The sequence below is a fragment of the Martes martes genome, assembly GCF_963455335.1.
Source record: "Martes martes genome assembly, chromosome: 11".
Classification (NCBI taxonomy): domain Eukaryota; kingdom Metazoa; phylum Chordata; class Mammalia; order Carnivora; family Mustelidae; genus Martes; species Martes martes.
In genome coordinates this window covers 74,994,343-75,016,286 of record NC_137899.1, presented here as the reverse complement: position 1 = coordinate 75,016,286, position 21,944 = coordinate 74,994,343, and the positions used below count along the sequence as shown (strand labels likewise).

The 21,944-nt window shown below is 37.0% G+C and overlaps 1 protein-coding gene across 1 annotated transcript in view; it reads right to left on the bottom strand.

Annotated features, from left to right (window-relative positions):
• Positions 1–691: 691 nt before the first annotated feature.
• The window catches only part of TES (testin LIM domain protein), a 46,074-nt gene continuing 24,821 nt past the window's right edge, over positions 692–21,944 (bottom strand). Inside the window, exons 3-7 of the mRNA XM_080818436.1 lie at positions 11,229–11,481; positions 10,013–10,348; positions 8,293–8,508; positions 7,716–7,874; positions 692–1,970 (exon numbers count right to left, since the gene is read on the bottom strand). Of these exons, the coding sequence (XP_080674562.1) occupies positions 1,782–1,970; positions 7,716–7,874; positions 8,293–8,508; positions 10,013–10,348; positions 11,229–11,481 (1,153 nt within the window). The 3' untranslated portion in view covers positions 692–1,781. The remainder of the gene's footprint in view (positions 1,971–7,715; positions 7,875–8,292; positions 8,509–10,012; positions 10,349–11,228; positions 11,482–21,944) is intronic.

The window sequence follows — 21,944 nt, the reverse complement described above, 5'->3', positions numbered from 1 at the left end:
ATAGCTTACCCAAACTTCAGTTAAAATGACACATTTCTGGGCGTCTGGGTGGCTCAGTGGGTTAAAGCCTCTGCCTTCAGCTCAGGTCCTGATCTCAGGGTCCTGGGATGGAGTCCCGCATCGGGCTCTCTGCTGGGTGGGGAGCCTGCTCCCCCTCCCCACGCCCCCCCCACCTGCCTCTGCCTACTTGTGATCTCTCTCTGTGTGTCAAATAAATAAATAAAATCTTTTTTAAAAAAATGACACTATTTCTTTTCTGAAAGATGGAACTTGTGCATGAATCGAAAACTTAAATTTGTTGTTTGCTTGATTTATTTAAGAGTCATAAAAGGGGCACCTGGATAGCTCAGTTGGTTAAACTTCTGACTCTTGAATTCAACCCAGATCATGATCTTAGGGTCTTAAGATCTAGCTTTGTGGGGGGCTCTGCGTTGAGTGTGGAGCCTTCTTGAGATTCTTCTTCTACCCCTCCCTGATCGTATGCTCTCTCTCTCAAAAAAATTTTTTTTCATAAAATGTATCCCTTCATCATAATGAAAAGCTTAGTTTCCTGTCTTGTGAGAAACAGCCTTTATTTTTGTTTAAGGCTTTATCTGTGGAGATGACGCCCCCTGCTGTGACAAAGCTAAACTGCAGACTGATTTTTTTTTCCTCTAAGGGAAAGGATATGAAGAATAAAGGCACAATTGTTGAGGTGAAAGAGACTTTATTTTGAATATACATATCATTCATTCAGTTTCATCTTTATAGTGCATAGTATATATGGAAGTATATATGGAAAAATAAACATAGAAATATCTAAAGATGGAAGTATACAGGCAAAGAAGACATTCGATATATACCCTTGAACAGGTTTAGAAGCACCATACAACAGTATCCATTAGAAAAGAGTAAATTCATGCAAAAAAAAAATATATATATATATCCAAACCATGGTAGGCAAGTGCAATCAGTACAAGTTATAGTTTCTTGGGTACAAAAGGTATACATGTTCTTTGGATTGGAAATGTAAGTGAATGGCTTGGCTTTTATGTCCAAGCCAGAAATCATCTATAGAAGGAAAAAGTGGATGCCACGTGTGACAATAAAGTATTTAAGGCCACAGATGGAGGTCATGAGCTTACAAAGAGAATGCTGCGAGGTAGGGCAAGTTAAAAAAAAAAAAAAAAAGGATAGAGAAATGCAATAAAGCCACCTCTGCCTAAATGAGAAAAGAGCAAATGCAAAAGCATTAGAATGATAACAGCCCTCTGTACTCTGCTGCGTTTCTCTTTTCTTTGTCAAAAGAATTCACTGAGTATCACTACAAAGTTCAATGAATAAGATAAGGCAATAAACGCAGAACCTTGGCATTAGGGCAAGTTTAATTTCCTTTCATTTTACATTAGAGGGGGAAAAGAATATAGAACTAGCAATGTGCATCTTTCCATTCAGCACACTAATTTTTAAGTGTTCGTAAATACTGTTTGTTTGGCACAAGGGGATAGGCGTATGAAGATTAATTAAACCCAGGCTTCCACCTCCAAGATTTTACATGAGGAAAGCTAAGGAAAGATAAAATTCCTTACTGTTTTAAAAATCAAGTGCTTAAAGGGCAGGTTTTAAAAATTGAGATGAAAAAAAATTTGATAAGGAAAAACAGCAAAGAAAGGTATTGAACAAAATCTCCTGGTTTCCTTTACAGTTTCTTTTTTTCCATTTATTTTTCCAAATTGCATTTTACAGTAGAAATGCAGACCATTTAGGATAGCTATGGCTCAATACTGCTTGGTACTTTCCTCTTAAGACATCATCTTCTTACACTCCACTGAACAGAAAACCATCCCTTCTACTGGCATGAACTTCTGCCCAATGAGACACTTGCTGCAGCACGAACACAAAAAGCACTCTGTGGACGCATGCCAGCTGAAATTGTTATAGGTCACCCGCTGCACTTCAGGGTCGATGGCATTGTGGCACCCTTGACATACCTGTTAAGTTGATTACACAGATAACAGAAGAGGATGAGAGATCAAACTCATGGTAACATTTTCATGTTAGAACAATGTCTTTCTTTCAGATGGTAAATTAAACTGAGAATGACCACCTCAAAAATATGTAACTAAGATAGACCTTCTAGTTAACTTTTTAGCCAACCACTGTTAATGGATGTCTATAAAGAATGGATGTCTCTGAGAAATAACAGGTAAAGACCAACCAGGTGATTTGGTGCTTATAAGATATCTCCATGGTGTTTGAGGCAGAAAGTCTTGATGGTGAGTTTCAGAGCAGTTTCATTCTAGAGTATTCTACTTTACTAATTATAGAGAAGTTTTATGATTTTCCCTATAAATCCAAATGCTGGTGAAGATGTGGAACAACAAGAACTCTCATTTGTTATTGGTGGGAATGCAAAACGTACAGCCACTTTGGGAGACAGTTTAGCAGTTTTTTAGAAAACTAAACATACTTTCATCATACAGTCCAAAATGATGCTCCTTGGCATTTACCTAAAGGAGCTGAAAACTTATGCCCACAAAAACTTGCACATTGATATTTATAGAATCTTTATTTGTAATTGCCAAAATCTGGAAGCAACTAAGATGTCCTTCAGTAAGTAAAGAGATAAATACACTGTGGTAATCGAGACAATGGGATATTAACCAGTGCTAAAAAAGATAGAGCTATCAAACCATGAAAAGACATGGAGGAATTTTAAATGCACATTGCTAAGAAAAAGAAGCCAATCTTTTAAAAAAGCAACATACTGTATGATTCCAACCATATGACATTCTGGCAAAGGCAAAACTATGGAGAAAATAAAAAGATTAGTGGTTGCCAGGGGTAGGATAGGGGGATTGGAGAGAAGACCAGGTAGAGAGCACAGAGGACATTTAGGGCAGTGAAAATATTCTCTACAAATTTTATTATGATGGGTATATGTCATTTGCCCAGGCTATACTTTTGTCCAAACCCACAGAATGTGAAACACCGAGGATGAACCCTGAGGTGAACTATGGACTCTGGGTGATTATGAAATGTGAATGTAGATTAATCCTTGGTAAAAAATGTATCATTCAGGTGAGTGATGTTACAGTGAATGAGATAATATATGTTTAAGTGTAGGGGTTATGTGGGAAATTGCTGTCTCTTCCTCTTTTGTTGTAAACCTAACACTGCTCTTAAAAAAATAGTCTTTAAAAAAAAGATTTCGGGACACCTGGGTGGCTCAGTTGGTTAAGCGGCTGCCTTTGGCTCAGGTCATGATCCCAGGGTACTGGGATCGAGTCCCACATTGGGCTCCTTGCTCAGCAGGGAGCCTGCTTCTCCCTCTGCCTCTGCCTGCGACTCTGTCTGCTGTGCTCACTCTCTCTGACAAATAAATAAATAAAATCTTTAAAAAAAAAAAAAAGATTTTCCTCACTCATTAGAGCTTTGAAGTATAATTTTACTAGTCTTACTTCTGACACATGAGATTATTAACATCACTGGTTTCTAGAGAGTATGAAATGAAAATCATGTTCAAAATAATTAAGGATGCAATTTAAAATACTGCCAGTGTTTGAGAATAATTAGTTTGCACTAAAAATTGTAGTTAATTGACTTCTTTTCTAAGTCATAATTTATGTATAATCAAATATTGTAAAACATTAATACTTATATTCTCTGTGGAATTCAGTGTATGTTATGTACAAATAAATACATGGCATGCACATACATCCACATCCACAACACACATAATTTTCTTCTTTAGCTGAACATCCATATGAAGAAAATAAATGAATAACCCTCAATATTTTAAGAGAAAACAAAACTACCCTATTGAGACTTCCAAAACACTAGATAGTTCATAGGTTTTCTTGTTTGTGCATATTCTGAATGAATGGGACTATCTAAAGTTTTTAAGTATTTTATAACAAGTAAAGAAAGCAACAGATTGTCCTGCATTACATAGAAGTATCTAATCTTCAGCACCTTTGGTTTCTTAATGTGAATCCTTCAGAGAAAAGGGCAAGTCATTCAGCCTGAGCCTCCTTACTTGAAAAGACCTTAAAACATGGCAGCTACTCAGTGGGGAAAACTGGTTTAGGTTGTGAAGTGAGGCCTTGTTACAAATACCCACTTCAAACGTGCAATATAGTTTCTATGCTTTTTTTTTTTTTTAAAGGTTTTGTTTATTTTGAGAGAAAGAGAGAGGCAGAAGGAGATGGGGGTAGAGATTCTTGAGGCTGGCATGGAGCCTGACATGGGCTTGATCCCACAACCTGACATCATGATCTGAGCAGAAATCAAGAGTTGGACACTCAACCGACTAAGCCACCCAGGTGCCCTGACTTTCCATACTTTTTAGTGCTACACGGCTTCTAATTACAGAGATTATAGCTATTTAATTCCCATGTTATGTCAACCTAGTGTTTCCTGAGAAGCAAGAGAGATATTCTCTTTCCATGATCAATATGTGGCTATTCCTGAATACAACAAAAATGGGTGTTTTAATTACAAGTGAGCTCTTAATTTGTAGCTGTATCATGCAAGCAATTGCTTTTGCATATATTCATATTTTGTAGACTTATATTTAGAACATTGCCCTTTGCAGTTTTCTATCTTTCATATTAATTTTTCAATATTTTAAACTTGTTTGTGTAACATAGAAGCATCTCACAATTTTTTTTAGAAAAAATTGCTTTTAGACCATGCTTTTAGACCATGACCTATCTTCTTTATCTCAGCCCTCTAACAATACTTGTGGATCTTTTCATATCTTTTGAAATTCATATTTTTATTTGTGATTTTAAAAAAGAGATAACTGGGGCACCTGGGGGGCTCGGTTGGTTAAGCGACTGCCTTCCTGCCTGGAATCCCGGGATCGAGTCCTGCATTGGGTTCCCAGCTCCATGAGGAGTCTGCTTCTCCCTCTGACCTTCTCCCCTGTCATTCTCTCTCTCACTCTCTATCAAATAAATAAATAAAATCTTAAAAAAAATAAAAAAATAAAAAAGAGATAACTACTATTCAATTATATATAAAATTAAGGAAATTGCTTAGGCTAAAAAAAAACTAATGAACACACTGAATGGTATAGGAATTTAGGCTTTGTGGTTTCATATAATTTAGTTTTTCTAATAATTTGTCATTCATCCCAAATTCTGACATAGAGTCCCAGCTAAAACCTACTGCCCCTAATTCTTTATAAATCTGAAAGTTGCCTAGGCCTCATTGAGTGTCTGGGAGATGATGTGCTTTACCACTTTCTGCCTGGCATTTGATTTTTTGGGGTTCTTGAACTTATAGTATTTCAATTTGTTCTGATTTCCTTCAATTTCTCCTATTTCTTTTAGTTTATTTGTATACACAATGTGAAAAAAACAAAACAAAACATTAACAACACTTATTGTAATGACCTCTCTGGCAAGAGGTTCCTATGAAGTCTCAGAGATGTGAATTCAGGGGATGGCCATTTGAGACCAGAATTCCAGAGACCATTCAGAGACAAACTAAGTGTATTTCCCACTATCCTCTTTCAAAGTTAATTTTTTTCCCACAGAAATGCCCTGTTTTGAATTGAGTTCTTGCCTTCAGGTCCACAGACAATTTGTTTGTTTGAAGATTAAAATATCTAAGCAGACTGATGCCCTGAACTAGACAATCTTCAAAATTTTGCATCATTTAGTATGTGGAAGGGATAGCTCATTTTATCATCAGCTGGTTGTGCAGGCAATGGAAAGAGCTGTTCATTTTAATTTTATACAAAGGGCAATAGTACATCTTACTGAGAAAGTAAACTTTCTAAAAGAAATCATAACACATTATAAAGCTAAATGATTTACAAATTTTCTCTCTGTGTTTTCATAATATCTCTGGTTATTCCTCTCTGTTGGTTAGTTACAACCTAAGAAAGAGAAGCTTGTAACAGTTACATAAAGCAGCTTCATCTGTTTAAGGCTTTATTCAGTATTTACTGAGTATCTACTGTGCTGTCTTGTGTTGGAATTAGAAAACACAGCAGACAAAATTCCCTGCCTACATGGAATTTGCATCCTAGTCCTTGAGACCAAGGTCACACACCCCTATAGTAAAATATACATTATGATAACAATTTACCTTTAAAGAAACTGTAGCAATAATATTCAGGGAAGCAGTTTTTAGCTAAATTATGTACCAGGTCACATGGTGATTCATAATCCTTTTCCCAGGTATAAGGAGGCCCATGTTGATCCAAAGCAAATGAGAAATATTAGAGGACAAAGAAGTCACTTGAACATTTCCTAAGGGCAGACATTGAGGGCATGGAAATAAAAAGGCAAGCTCTGTCCATCAGCTGCTTATAGTCTAGTCTGAGGAGACAGAACGGTGGTATTAATTACACACAGATGTGCTCCGCTGGAGCACAGAGAGGCTTCTTACCCAGAGAAAAAGGGGTAGAGCTTAGGACCAAAAAAATTAAGAAAGGTATTCTAAGAAAAGCCTCCACTGAGTCTGAGCAGGTGAGATAGGGAATGGGGAGAGTGCAACAGATGAAGGAGTTAAGGTGAGTAGAAGACCCAGAATGGTCCAAAAACTAGAAAATGGGTAACTTGTTGAATATGATTTGGACTGGGTAACTAGTAGAAGAGGCTGAACAGGCAAGGAGGGGTTGGATCTGGTAAACAAAGGCTTAATGATTACACTTGCATTTCAGAAAGATTACCTTCCATCATTATGGAAGGTGATTTTGGACAAGATGAAGAATGGAAGTGGGGAGACCAAACTTGAGGTCACTATAATAATCCAAATGACAAAAAGTAAAGGTCTGACATAGAGTATAGTTGTAACTGTGAGGATCTGAGATTTACGGATGAGGCAGAATTGATAGAAAATGACGAATTATACTCAGAGAGTTGATAAAGGTTGAAAACTGGCACTGGCATAAAACTCATTACGTTATTCCCACAGTACCACACTCCTAGAATGATATAAATACAACATTGTATTCCTTAGCCAGAAGCCTGCTTTATGTGATAGCTCTGAGGAACTTTAATACATATTTTCCTGCTTATAAAGAAGTAGATGTCTATCATTTTAATATCCCTTGGATTAAGAGCTTTACTATATATGGTCAACTTTCTTTATCTATCCTTTATCTAAATTGCTTATCTCTTGGCTTTCGTGCAATAGCAGCTCTGTGTAAGCAGGGTAGAGCCAAGAAAAAAATATACTCTCACATTAACTATTTGAAAATTTGGCTGATACAAATAAATCTAAATATGTAGGTCAAATTTTGTTATAGTCAATCAATTCAATGAGGGTTTAAGAAACAGGCATTGTACAATGTCCAGGTTAAAAAGAGAAAATGAAGCCACAGTTGGGGGCCCTAGGAACATGGAACAGAAACCAAAAACATTCAAACACAGCTAAAGAACACAAACAGCTCCTAAAAATCTTAATGTAAATGGACTCTGATCTGTATGATGAGAACCAATCAGTCTCATTTCCATTAAAGAACTTTTTTTAGTGGGGATTTGATGACTAAGTAGCACTTATAATCTATAGTGTAAACTGCACAGATAGAAATCTTGAGGTGGCTCACAGTCAATGCGTGTTATTGTTTTTTAATTACCTGGATTTTAAGACCCTATAGCGGAATCACAGGTTTCTTACTTAACCGCATTCCTTTCTGTTTCTCATTGGCTTAGATAAAGGCATAGTGTCAAGTCCTAAAGCAGGTCAAGGCACCCATACCCCAGAACGCTTCTTACCACAGCATGATTCTTCACATAGCAGGGCTTGCACACGGGCTTGTCATTGACCATCACATATATTTCCCCAGCTAGGATGTTGTCACAGTCAAAGCAGCAGAAATGTTTCAAATGCCAATTCTGGTTTTCTGCTTGGGTGTACTCATTGCTGAATATCAACTGGGAAGAGGGCAAAAATAAGAGGAATCACGTATTTTCCTTTTTGCTACAAATGACAAAGCTAGGTTCTGTAGACCAGTAAGGGATTTAGATCCACAAGTAAAAATTCAACCCACTTTCCAGATCTCAAAGTCTGAAAATAACTTAATCCTTAAACTCAGGTTATTATTTCCTTCAGTCCAAATCAGTCTTCTATGTTCCTGGACAGTCTTTCATTAGTCAACACAGCTAACACAGACACCCCGAATGACTGAGTTAAAAGTTGTTTTCCCACTCAACTCCTCTGCATGTAAATAAAGAGACTGATGCTTGGCTAATTCATGTGGACTTTCTGCCAAGAATGGCCTGGTGAAGATGGTTAGGGGACTCTATGGGGGCACCAGAGGGAGCCCATCTGTAGGAGCCGCAGGGAACACACCTCATCGCAGCCAGCACACCGTGGTTTCTCACTGTCACAGTAATGTCTGCCACAGTACAGCTTCCCATTCTTCCAGAAATAAATCATGTCAACCAGGAGCTCGTGGCAGGTACTGCAGACGAAACAAGCTGGGTGCCACAGTTTATCATAGCCGGCCCTTTCAGCGTAGATGGCTGGGTCACCCTCTTTCATACTCTGTTTGCAGCAGTAGCAGGACTGAAAGGAAAGCCATCCAAAACAATAAGTCATTGTAAGACTGGCATTTCTCATCATCAGTGTCATAGGGATTCAGAGAAACAACTTCCAAGAGAAAAAATTCCTACTAAAATTAGTAATTTGTCCACAGGGAAAATAAGATGTCAGCATTTCCGGGAAATGGGATTTCTTGGCTTTCTCCAGGCTCTTCAAACCTAATTCTTGTGCCTTGCTGGTAAAGGAGCACTGTTTCCTGAATTATCACTTACAGAAAAAGGGCAACAATATTTTCACCCCAACTTTTTTTTTTTTAAAGATTTTATTCATTTATTTGACAGAGAGAGATCACAAGTAGGCAGAGAGGCAGGCAGAGAGAGAGAGAGGGAAGCAGGCTCCCTGCTGAGCAGAGAGCCTGATGCGGGACTCGATCCCAGGACCCTGAGATCATGATCTGAGCTGAAGGCAGCGGCTTAACCCACTGAGCCACCCAGGCGCCCCCACCCCAACTTTTAAGTGGTTCTCCCAAAATCATTAACTTAGAGCTTATTGGTATCTTCTCTCTCTCTCTCTCTCTCTCTCTTTTTTTAAACATGACTAAGCCTTATTGGTTAATGTGCTAATTGTATCTATGAGAAATATATTACACTAAATTTAGCCCTTATGTTTTGTTCATGTGTATCACAATTCTCTTTTAATTTCAAGGCATAAGAAAAAGACTTCAATTTCCCTCCTAAGAGAGATTTTTAAAAAGTAAGATTGATTATATAGCTGACCCTCCAACAACACAGGGCTTAGGGGTGCTGACCCCACACATAATCAGAAAGCTATGTATAAATTTGACTTCCTCAAAACTCAACTACTAATAGTCTACTACTGATTTGAAGCCTTACCAATAACATAGTTCATTAACACATATTTTGTATGTTTTATGTATTACATACTGAATTCTTACAATAGAGTAAGCTAGGAAAAATTATTATTAAGAAAATCAAATGGAAGAGAAAATACATTTATAGGACTATACTGTATTGATAAAAAAAATCTGTGTATAAGTGGATCTACACAGTTCAAACCCGTGTTTTTCAGGGTCAACTGTATATCCATATAAATTTGAATTATGAATTTTAGGCATGTTCTCACAAGCAAAACTGAATTAACCTAATCATACATTATTCTTGTTTATGGGAAGAGATAAACAATTAACACCAAAATTATGTTTGGAAACAGATTCTAGAGGAGCATGTTGTATTCCAGCATGACACCAATGCTAACTCCTATGTATACATAAAACTCACAATTACCCTTGGCAACAGAGAATCAGAAAATTGGCGTTAGATAGAGGTTTCAAATGTGATGATTTGCTAAAATAAACCTAAAATGAATTTTAATTTATTTCCTTCACTTACTCCTTTTGGAAACTGAGGAATGCCACCCCTCCCCCACACCCCGTAAAAAATATTCAAAGAATGGGAAAGAACCTGTAGAAACAGACCAGTTGGGCCAACACTAGGAGCTCTGTACTTACATACTGAGTTCTTCTGTGTTCGGCTGATTTGTCTTCCATGGCCCCCACAGCTGCTGTGGTGCTTCTATCCCCGCTAGGGATGTACATTCGGTTGGGGCCTTGAGCATCCATCTCACGGGGAAGTTTGACATCTCCTACTCCCAGAGCTTCGCTCTTATATTTCTTCACAAACTGTTCCATCTCCTTTACCTCTTTGGGAGACAACTCATGACACTTTGAAGGGTCCTGGTCGTGTGCAGGGAGCTGCTTTGCCAGCTGTTTCTTTCGGTACTGTGCCCCCTCTGAGCCTGCCACTGGCTGCTTCTCCTTGGGCAGCATCTGCATGTACTGCCTAGCCTGAACCACAAGGAGACCAGTGTTAACTGGGAGATGCCTTGGTCATCAGACAAGCAATATTTTATAACACACACCAGAAGCAAATTAAGAAAGAAGGGGGTTTTATCCATTTATAACAGTCTTTATAATATAAATATCGTGAGATGTTAACATAATCAAAAAAGGTATTGTAAATAGATTTAAGTTCAGTAAAAATAAATACATTTTTCTCCATGAAATTAAACCTTTGTTGTCATTGTATAAGAAGATTTTGGTTACTAATGTTTACTTGTGCTATATATACAAATGTATAATTACAAGAGAACACAAATTTTTAGCAGGCATGGTTAAATGTTTAGAATTGCCTATGGATCAAGAACATTTTTATCATTATATTAAAAAAGATATCATAAGATTCACTTGAATGATTTAACTAGTCTTCTTAAAAGACTTCCAAATGTTGTATTTGGTTGTTATAACAGTAAAAGGAGTTTGACACAAAATTACCTTTTTTTTCTTTACATAGTAAAGTATACTGTTAAAGATTTTTTGAGTTTTTTAAAAAATGACAAATTCTATTCTTTCAGATAGTCCTTGCTATATTAAGAGATACCTCTCAAGTATAAGCTAGAAGTTACTAGATATATACAAAACATGTTTTTCATCTAATTATTAAAATTGTCAGACAATTCCCTCAAAAAGGTTAACATACCTGAGTAGTCAGGAAAATTCTATGAGGTATCTAATTTTACTTTAAAAAACCAATAAGAGTTGGAAGTCAAAGTAATGGGAACCCCAGAAAAATAACAGACTTGATGTTGATTAGGTCACCAAAGGGACTGCCTTAAAAAAGTAGTCCCTGTAATTTAACAAACAGACTGCCCTTCCCCTTATTATTTACCAATGCCTGATTCTGGACAGGAGGAGCCCATTCATAGGTAACTGTATTGATGGAGACATTCTTCTTGGCAGCAACTGGATTCGTCAGTATCATAACATTACGTTTATACATGGGAATTCCATCTGATTTTAGCTTTGCAATCAGGGTGGTATATTTGGTGTCTTCAAAAAGTTTTCCCACTTTTCGATCCTCTTCATTGCTCAAGAGGACATCATGTTCTTCTTGGCCACACTTGCAGTTACGACATATTTTTCTATAATTTTGGAAATAAATTGGCAATAACTAATTATACCTAGTAAATAAGTAAGCATACTCATACATTTATAGTTTATAAAATACTTTTATACATGTTCTATATAATGGTATGGAAAGGCAAGCTATTGGGCAGGGATGATTCCAAGAAGCTATCCATAAATTTAAGCAAGGAAACAAAAAAAGTACCTTCACATTATAAGACTTCAAAAAGTTAGTTGTTTTTTATTTTTTAAGATTGTATTTATTTATTTGACAGAGAGAGAGAGAGAGAGAGAGATCACAAGTAGGCAGAGAGGCAGAGAGAGAGGGGGAGGCAGGCTCCCCACTGAGCAGAGAGCCAGATGTGGGTCTCGATCCCAGGACCCTGAGATCATGACCTGAGCCGAAGGCAGAAGCTTAACCCACTGAACTCCCCAGGTGCCCAAAAAGTTAGTTTTTAATTAAAAAGTGTACACTCAAGGGGGCATATCTGACCAAAGCCTCATCTGGTATTCCTCATTTTCTTAAATCAATAAGTAAATAGAATCACCAAAACACTATTACAGCAAGTTTCATATTTTATTGCACGGTAAAATTTCATAGCCATTACCTAAGTTTTTTGTTTTGGGATTTTTTTCTAAGTGAAAGGGAGGCTGACATAACTTTTCTGATCAAGGACTATAAAGCTATATGCAGCATTAGCTTTCCTCATTTCCTTTCCTGTCCCCTTGCTAATTTCCTTTCCTTTTCTTTCCCATGTCCTGTTTTCTTTCTCTTTCTTTCCTTTCCCTTTATTCCTTCAAACATTCACTGACCACTTACTATGTGCTCTCATATGTATAAAAAACCAGACAGATGAAAGTCTCTGGAGTTTCAGAGGAATGAAATGAAAGATACCACTAGATGAAAGCTACTGCTCTCTTTCTCCAATCTGGTCCAGCAGGTAATCATTCTTTCATGCAACTTACATGAACATCCATGTGCTTAACTTATATATAGCACTTAGCTAAGCTTATAGCAATGAACTTAGATTGATACACCCTACAACTGCATTTGTGATAGATAAGTACAGCATACTTTGAGAGGTCTAGTTTTTACTTAGAACTGGTGAGGAAGGGCTCCATAGAAATATTACTCCACAAGAAACTAACATTTAGGTTGAGATCTGAAGGATAATGAAACAAATATGGAGTGTGTGTGTGTGTGTGTGTGTGTGTGTGTGTGTGTGTATTTGAGATGGGATAAAGAAAGGAGAAGAAAAGCCTCCGAACACTGGGTAGAAAGTGTATTTGTGATGGTCCTGAATTAGGAAAGAGCTTGTGCCCTTAGGTCCCATAATCAGAGAAGGCTGGCATGGCTGCAGTGAGGTAAATAAATGGGGAGTGACAAGGTTGGAGAGGTAGGCAGGCATAAGATCATGCAGGAACTTGTAGGACACATTAAAAGATTTGGCTTTTACTATTAGAATAAGCAAGAGGCACTGAAGGCTTTTAGGTAATGGACTAACATGATTAGATCTATGATTAGATCTATCATTCTCAAAAACTGTACCACCTATTATATGAGAAGGGATTAGGGGTAGACATAATTAAAAGGAGTGAGACCAATTCAATTAACATGTCAATAGTGCATCCAGTTTGCATCCTACTACTGCTTTACAAGTGGAATTTATATTTTGGATGGTTATTGTTGTGGTCTAGGTATGATGTATTAGCTTAGACTACAGTATTTAACAGTGGAGATGGAAAAAAAAAAAAGAAGAACAGATCTCCTCAAAGGTAAAACTGACTAAACTTTGTGGTTGATTTGGACGTAGTGATGCTAAAAGGAAGGCCCAATCTGTGAGAAAATGAACCCAGGTTTCCAGGATGAGTAAGTTGGTGGAAGGAATATAACTATGAAAGAACAGATCTGAGATAGTTAGGAGGGGGGAAGCTGATCAAAGCTCTCCAAAATTCAACTATTGAAAAGTTCGAAATGTCTACAAAACAGGGTAAAGATATCAAGTAGATTGTAGGATATGTAGATCTGGTGTTAAAAACTGTAGCCTGTTAGAAAATATAAATTTGGGAGTCAGGGAGTGACACATTTGCATATAAAGTAAACAGATCACTTTCACTTCCTAGGCAAGAGTACAGGGAAAAGGTGGGGACTCAGGAAGGAGTCTGGCAGAGAAGCAAAAGCTGGAAAAGGTGACTGAGGAAAACAGAGAAGTTGAGAGACTTTGTGGTGTTAAAAACATAAGCTGGAAGTAAACACAGGGCAATGGTAGTATATAAATCAGAGGGAGGAGTCTGAGAATTTAAAAAAATTTGTAATATCCTTACATTGTTCAGGAAGATATCGAAGATACAGATTAACACTTGATGTTGTTAAGCATGCATATTAAGTTAACTAGATAACTAAAAAAGGACATATTACTATAATTTCTAAACTTAGAAAATGGAAGGGTGATATAAGATGCAAGTAATTAAACAGAAGGCAATAAAAGGAGAAAAAAGAAACGTAGAAGATTAGGACATGTAGAAAGCACAAATTAAGATGGTTAACATAATCCAAATATACCAACAGTCACAGTAAATGGACTCAATGCTCCAGTTAAAAGACAAAGGATTTCAGACTGAATAATACAACAAAATCGGACTCTATGCTACTTGGAAGAGACACTTAAAATTTAAGGACAAAGAAAGGATGAAAGCATAAGGATGCAAAAAGATAGATCAGGCAAATTCCAACAAAAAGTAAATTAGATAGTTATATTAATATCATATACTTTAGACTTTAATGCTCTTTAATGAGTATTAAAGAGAATCACTACATAGTGACAGAAGTTTAAAATCACCTCTATGATGTAACAAGTATAAAATTAATATAGTTTAATAACCTATTCAAAATATATAAGCAAAAATAACAGAACTTTAAGAAATAAACTCATTATAATAACACTAAAAAATTAGAAATAAAGATTTGAATAACGCACTAATCCTGATCAAGTAGATACATAAAAAATATCCTATCCAGTGACTGGAGAGCACTTCTTTTTGTGAACAGTTGAAACACTTCAGGAAACTGAACACATACTGAGAGACCAAGTCTCAAGAAATGCCCAAGGAATCACCATCAACCACATTATCTGATCAGAATATAAGTATGTTAGAAATCAACAGCAAAAAAAGAAATCAGAGAAGGAGACAAACCACAAGAGACTCTGGACTCCAGGAAACAAACTGGGGGTTACAGAAGGGAGGAGGGTGGGGGGATGGGGTAGCCGGGTGATGGGTATTAAGGAGGGTATGTGATGAGCATGGGGTGTTATATGCAACTAATGAATCACTGATTAAAAACCAATGATGTGCTATAAGTTGGCTAACTGAACATAATTTGAAAAAAAAAAGTAATTAGAAAGTACTTTTGAAAGACTCCTTCAAAATTCAATATTGAAACAATCACAATAGAAATTAAAACAAATGACATTTTAAGGAAAAAAGAAAACAAAACTATTACTTCTTGAAATGCAGAACACAACTGAGGGGGTGCTTAGGAGAAAAGGCATAGCTAATATGCTCAAGCTGGAAGGACAAAAGAATAAAATTAGTAAGTTTAACTCAAGAAATTAGGAAAAACAAAGAATAAGCCTAAAGAACATGGAAGGTAATAAAAATAGCAGAAACTAATAAAACAAGTATTTGCTTCTTATAAGATACAGGGGAAAAAAAGAAAAGCATTCCATACATTTTAACATCTCTTCTGACTGCATTTTGCTTAGTAGTTTTAGCTCCAGAAGGAAAACAGACAGAATTTTAGGAAGGGTTTCTGGGAAAAAGTCCACACTAAACATACATCATATTTAGTGCATTTGTTTCATCAAGAAAGCAATCTTGCCATCACTTCACTCATACAGTCCTGTGGGTACTAATCAGAGCAGTAAGAAAAATCAAAGAAAGTGAAGTTATAAGGATTCATCAGAAAGGAGGAAATTAAACCGCTATTAATCACAGATACTATGACTGATCATATAGAAATGCATTAACATCAGTAAGAGTTTAATAAGTTTTCTGGATTTAAAATAAAATTGGATTTCTCTATACCACTTAAGTTAGGAAAAAAACAACTAAAAATTCTTAAATGAATCTCTTTGCCAAATAAATTATTAAATGATTATAGATTTTTGTGTTTTGTTTTCTTAAGGTGAGGTATCAAACTAAAAATATTAGATTTGACTTGTGCAGTCCAGAGACAGAGTCAGAGATATAGGGGGTGGGGAGGCAAACTAATTTCCTTGTGCACACATTGGTTAGAAATCTTTATTTGGTAAGAATGTGCTGAAGAGTTTTATTCTAGTTCAGCTATAAAAGACTCTTAAATCTGGTTATCTCATACTCCCACCCAGTGGAAAGGAGCATCTTATTCTACTACAGTATGTTCTTTATTCTTGTTCTTCAGTTAACAAAAACAATATAATCATCCATAAAACTATCACACTGCTTTTGGTCCAAGTTTAAAATCATACCTTCCTGAGAAGACTTTAGTTCTTTAGGGGTGGGAATTTAGTTCTTAATATAGATAAATAGATCCTTATATGGCTGTGAACTATGGCATGCATCCTAATAATTAGCAAAGTGGTTGACTAAAGAAGGGAGTAATAAAGTCACAAGGATATGTGATGAAGGATGTGGACTTCCTCTGGAAATGTTTATTATCCAGTTCTACTCCAGAAGAACATGTGCACCGTAAAATAAGGGGAGTTAGATTTTAGAATTTGAAAGACAAAAAAATATGTGAAATAAAGTCTGGTGGCTTCTAAAGCATGAACTATAACAAACTATAGAATAAATAAGTTCTATTTACTATGAAAGCATTATATATATGAAAAGGTGTATTAGCCAATGATATAAGAGCCATCTCTATACTTTTTCTTATTATTTGTTCTGGCTATTCTTGGAAGGTTTACGTTCTGAGAATATCCATCTTCCCCATCCATTCCTTCACCCATCCACATACCCTTATTAAGTAGGTAAAATCAGGTTAAAACAATATACCAATAGCAGCAGTGATGAGGGGAAAAAGAGGTTTTCAGTTTTCTCAGTGGGGAAAACCCATGATTGATTCATGATAGCTTTCAAAGTCACACACACATTATAAACCTCATCTGCATCCTTGCGGCAGCACGGTGTCTGCAGTAATAGAGCATTTGGCAGGAACAGGACTGAGGGGTGGAATGGTTCTTTCAGTTTGAGTTGTCATCACTAAGCAGCTGGAGTGACCACATCCCTTTGGGACCCCTTACCAAACCACAGTTCAAGAAAGAGACCTATAAAATCTGGGCCAGGTGTCAAGAGCTATCCATTATAGAAGTCTATGCTATTTACTAGTTCAAAAAATTATTTTAAATAATATGGGGGGGATTAGTCTACAGTGTTTTACATTTGAATCAACTATTTAAATTGGAAATTTTTATTTTTACAAATCTCTCTTAAGAACTTTTATTTATTTATTTTTTTGGTTTTATTTTTAATGTATTTATTCATTTAAGAGAGAACACACATCAGCAGGGGAGGGACAGAGGGACAGAATCTCCAGTAGACTGCGCTGAGCGTGGAGCCCAATGTGGGGCTTGATCTCACAACCCCAAGATCATGACCTGAGGGAAAATCAAGAGTCTGACACTTAACCAACTGAGCCACCCAAGCGCCCTCTTTTAAGAACTTTTAAAGTCATTAGGAAGATATCCAGTAAGTTTACCTAAAGGAAAATTTTGTTGAGAAATCAGGGGAGAAAAGGATATCATTATCTTGGTACCCAAGAAAAGGTCTGAGACTGAGTAGGACATTTATTACAGAATTATCTTCAACCTAAAATCATCCAGATCTTATTCTTTGTAAGAAAATGAAGAATTTAAAAAAATTGGTTTTATGCCAACCTAAAACAAAACAAAAATGCCATGGGTGAGCACAGTAGTACCCATGTGCTGGGGCAATGTTTGTAAGGTTTGTTTAATATCTTTCCTCAGATGCTTCACCTGTAACTTTTGATGATTTATGCAGACAAATAGTTTGTTTACTACATTTATATGAGCTATACCAATTTGATAACAATTTTTGAAGGAGTTATAAGTCAGTCACCACACTTAGCACAGTTGCCAAATCTCTAAATCTTCTAACCTATCCTTCCTATAGAGCACTACTCAAATTCTCCATAGGATGTTAATAAAAGTTAGATTGGGGAAGAAAGAAGGGAAGTGAATTCAGAATTAAGTTTATTTAAAAGAGTCTTTTTTATAACCTTTTAAAGAAAGATGCAAATGTAATCTGATAGACCAGGAAGCTCTAAGGTATGGGGGAGTAGGGTTATTTGTACTAAAAAGTTCTTTGTACAAAAAGTTTAGGGTGTTAACACATACACATGAAAAGGTTAATATGCATGACAAATTAGAACTGTATACTCACATTTTTATATTTCAACTTTGGATTTCTTGAGTTAAATCCAGGAGATATACCAAAATTTAGCAAAAGCACTGTCTCAGAAAAATACAGAGATTTACAGTTTCAAGCTGAAAGCAGGCAAGATACTATTTTTCATCCCCCATACCCCCCAAAGGGAAATTATTTTTGTATCACTCTTTGTAAAAAATATTATTTTTACAAGGCAAGTAGTAACAACTGGAGTGCTTTGACATGCTGCCAGCATCCACAGAGATTTAAAGGTATGGTCACGGCACAGCTACAAACCATATTTTAAAAGGGTTGGAAGCTGCCGTTTTATAACAAGGATATACTTATATGGACTTAAGCATGGGCCTCTGTTACAGGATTCCATGCAAGGATTAATCCATTTATGGTGGGAAATTTTTAGTTTTCAGCCAGCCCTAAACCAATCAAATTCTCTGGACAGATGTGTGCTATATTCAAGTAACACTTTTCTTATAAAATGCCACTATCTCAATAGAAGGATTTATCAAAGATAAAAGACTCATTCTATTACTTACATGATGAATAACTATTATTCTAATGATATTACTATACTTTCAAAATGAAACGAATGACTATAAATTCAAAATCTTGGGTTTGTGTCCTAACATCTCATAAATATTTTTTAGCTCTAGATATTACTTGGAAGTGTGTCCAGAAGACAGCAGTTCTTATTGAGTAAATATCAGGCATCCTCACCCTTTTATTTTTCTCTAGTCTTGTCATTACTGATGCAGTGAAGAAAGAGAGAGCTCACAGTTAAAGCATCATTGTTCACAAAGACGTATATGTCACAAAAGCACCACACTGTAGAGAAGACAGCCTGATGCAGCCCCCAAAGGTCACTGATCACGAGCATAGGAACATGGGTTTTAGTTTGTGTTCTGCCTTGTAGAAGGTGGTGTGATGAGGAAGGTTTTGGCAAAAAATTTGGGTCCAAATTCCAGCTCTGCTGTCTATTAGCCATGGCTCTGGTAAGTCATTTAATTTCCCTAAATCTTTGATTTCTCATATATAAAATGGAATACTATCACTTACTTCAAAGGGTATTATGAAGATTAGTTACAATCAGGGACATAAAATGCTGCGGTAAGCAGAATTCTAAGATGGCCCCTCTGACCTGTACCCTCTGGTGTTACCCCCCATGATTATGTTACTATATATGACAAAGGGAGATTATCCAGGTGTACCAAATCTAATCACATGAGCCCTTTGAAAACAAATTTTCTCTGGCTGGGCACAGAAGAGGAAGCCCGAGAGATTTAAGGCCCAGAAAGGATTCTAAGCGCTGTTAGTGACTTTGAAGACAGAGGTGGCCTTGTGCCAAGGAATGTGGGTCGCTCCTAGAAGCTGGGAACAGCCCCTGACTGACAGCCAGCAAAGAGACAGGGACAACCTACAACCACAGGAAATGAAGGAAATGAATTCTACCAACATCACAAATGAGTCTAGAAGCAAATTCTGACCCCACTTTCCAGATTAGAGCCCAACCTGGCCAAAACCTGCTTTCAACCTTTTGAAATCCTAAGCAGAGAATCCAGCTAAGACTGCCTTGATTTCTTGCCTAGAGCATAAATGGAATCCATTAATAAGTGTTGTTTTAACCTGCTAAATTTGTAGTAATTTTGTTATGCAGCAATAGAAAATGATTACAAGTGCTTATTAGTGTGTGACACATAAGAAATTTCATAAGCTATATTTCTTATTAATATCTAATAGGCTCAGACAAGTCATTTTAACTTCCTTGGGTTTTAGGTCTTTAATCTAAAAAATAAGGTCTGACTAGCTAAGTTCCAAGTTCCCACTCTAAACTTCCATAAGTCTAAGAATTCATTTTTAGATGAATTCTCATTAATTCACTTTCTACAACTGTTGTAACACACCTTGAACAGGCAATCATGCCTGCTGGATCTCTTCCTTTCACTCTCCAGATCCATTCTGCACCCTTCTGCACAGTACCCTGAGCCATGCTCTAGGAGGCTGTCCCCAGCATTGGAAGATACCAGCAGGAAATCTGAGTGATGAAGAACAGTGAGGTCTAAGGATTTATTTCCTGGCTTCCTACACGTGTACAAGGTGCTCAGGCCAAAAATGACCCCTTACTTTACTTGGGGATATGCAGAAGCAGGGAAGAAGGTGCCAAGGACTGAAATGTGCCACCCCAATCCCCTGATTCGTATGTTGAGGCCCTAACCCCTAGTGTGATGTATTTGTAGATACAGCTTTTGGGAGGTAAATTTAAATGAGGTCATAAGAGTAGGGCCCTAATCTGATAGGATTGGTGGTTTTGTAAGAAGATGAAGAGAGAAATCTCTCCATGTGCATGCACAGAGACACGTGAGGACACGGAGAGAAGGTGGCTGTCTGCAGCAAGAAGAGGTTTCTCACAGAACCCAGCCATGCTCGGATACTGAACTTCTTGCACTTTCAGCCTCCAGAACTAGAAGACACTATGTCTCTGTTGTTTCAGCCACCCAGTCTACAGGATTTTGCTATGGGAGCCTGAGCTGACCTAGACAGGGAGTAAGGAAGGGTTCTCAGAGGTAATGCTTGATCTGAGACTTGAAGAATAGGAGGGACTTTTTGTTTCATGATGGTAAGATGTAGGGTCTTTCCAGCTAAAAGAAACATACACACATACACAAAAAAAAACCTATAAGAATTTCAGGGAACAGCATGTAGCTCAGCAGCTGATGCACAGAATGCTTAGAAGGGAAGCAGGAGAGGAGACTACACAAGCAAGCAGGAGTTGAGGTTTGAGGTCAAAGATTTTGCCTAAAGGATCAAGCCCAGTGGGAAAGCAATGAAAGTTCTTAAGCTATTGGGAAGTACACAGTTGTATCCGTTTTCAAGACCATTCTATGGCTGCATGGAAGTCAGATTGCTAAAAAGTGCAGAATAATTTAGCTCTGATTTTTATAATGTGCCCCATGAAGCCCTAAGGGTCCTAGAAGTCAACGGTTACCATGAAGATGGAAGAGGAAGCTCAGTGGACAGGATCCTAGGGCTCTACGTCTACTTTAATCACAGCAGTTCTATGGCCCTGGACCAGACCTAGACTGTTCATTACACTGAGGACAACTGGCCTGGCATATTTTACTTCAATGACTGTACTAAAAATGGCTCATCTGGAGGTCAAAGGCACCTGCCCTCTAGCCTTCCAGTTATGGAGAAAAAGTCAGGGAATTATCAAGAATTTTAAGAGAGAAATGTGTCTGGATTCATGCCAGGAATAAGACAGAACTACTAAGTAATATCTTCTGGACAAACCGTATAAAACTCAAGTGAGGTTGGAGACTGTGGCAGAACCTTAGTCTATTAGGGCTCCTAACAGATTCTCAGAGAATACCAAGGTAAGTAAATGGAAAAATTAAAATTAAAAAGTGATTTTCATGCTACAGAAGTCAGCTCTTCTCTGACATTTTTATCTCAAAGTCTCAGATTATAGTCTGGATAGACTAGAAGAGAAGAGAAAAGAATACAGTCTGCAATAGAAAAATCATACAGCACAAACAAGAATTACTCCAAACTAACCTTCTGCTTTAGAGAAAAGATGCTATCACTTAGGAATGCTACCACTTAGGAATGAGCTTTAAAAATGTCATTAGCAGTTTTTGGCAACTGTAGTCAACATAAAAAAAAAATTTTTGATTGTACAGTAAGAATCATGCCCAGCAGAGGGCAGTGCGGCTCTCTACACAGCCCACAAGTAAATGGTGTGCACCTTATGAGCTCAAGTATTCTAATCCATGCAATCTATTTTGTGTCTAGTGACTTTACCTTTCAAAACCATAACAGACATGCTGCCTAACTGCTATTTCCCTTGAAAAGGGGGCACAGGGAAGAGCCATGAAAGTCTTGTAGTTAAAAACCCTGTTGTTAAAAACCTCCCTGGAAAATTTTAGCTCCCTACAAATAAAGACCTGTACCATCAATTCTTGGCAAGCTGAGGTTTCTGTTGCCTTCACTATTTATTTATTTATTTATTTATTTATTTTTAAAAGATTTTATTTAT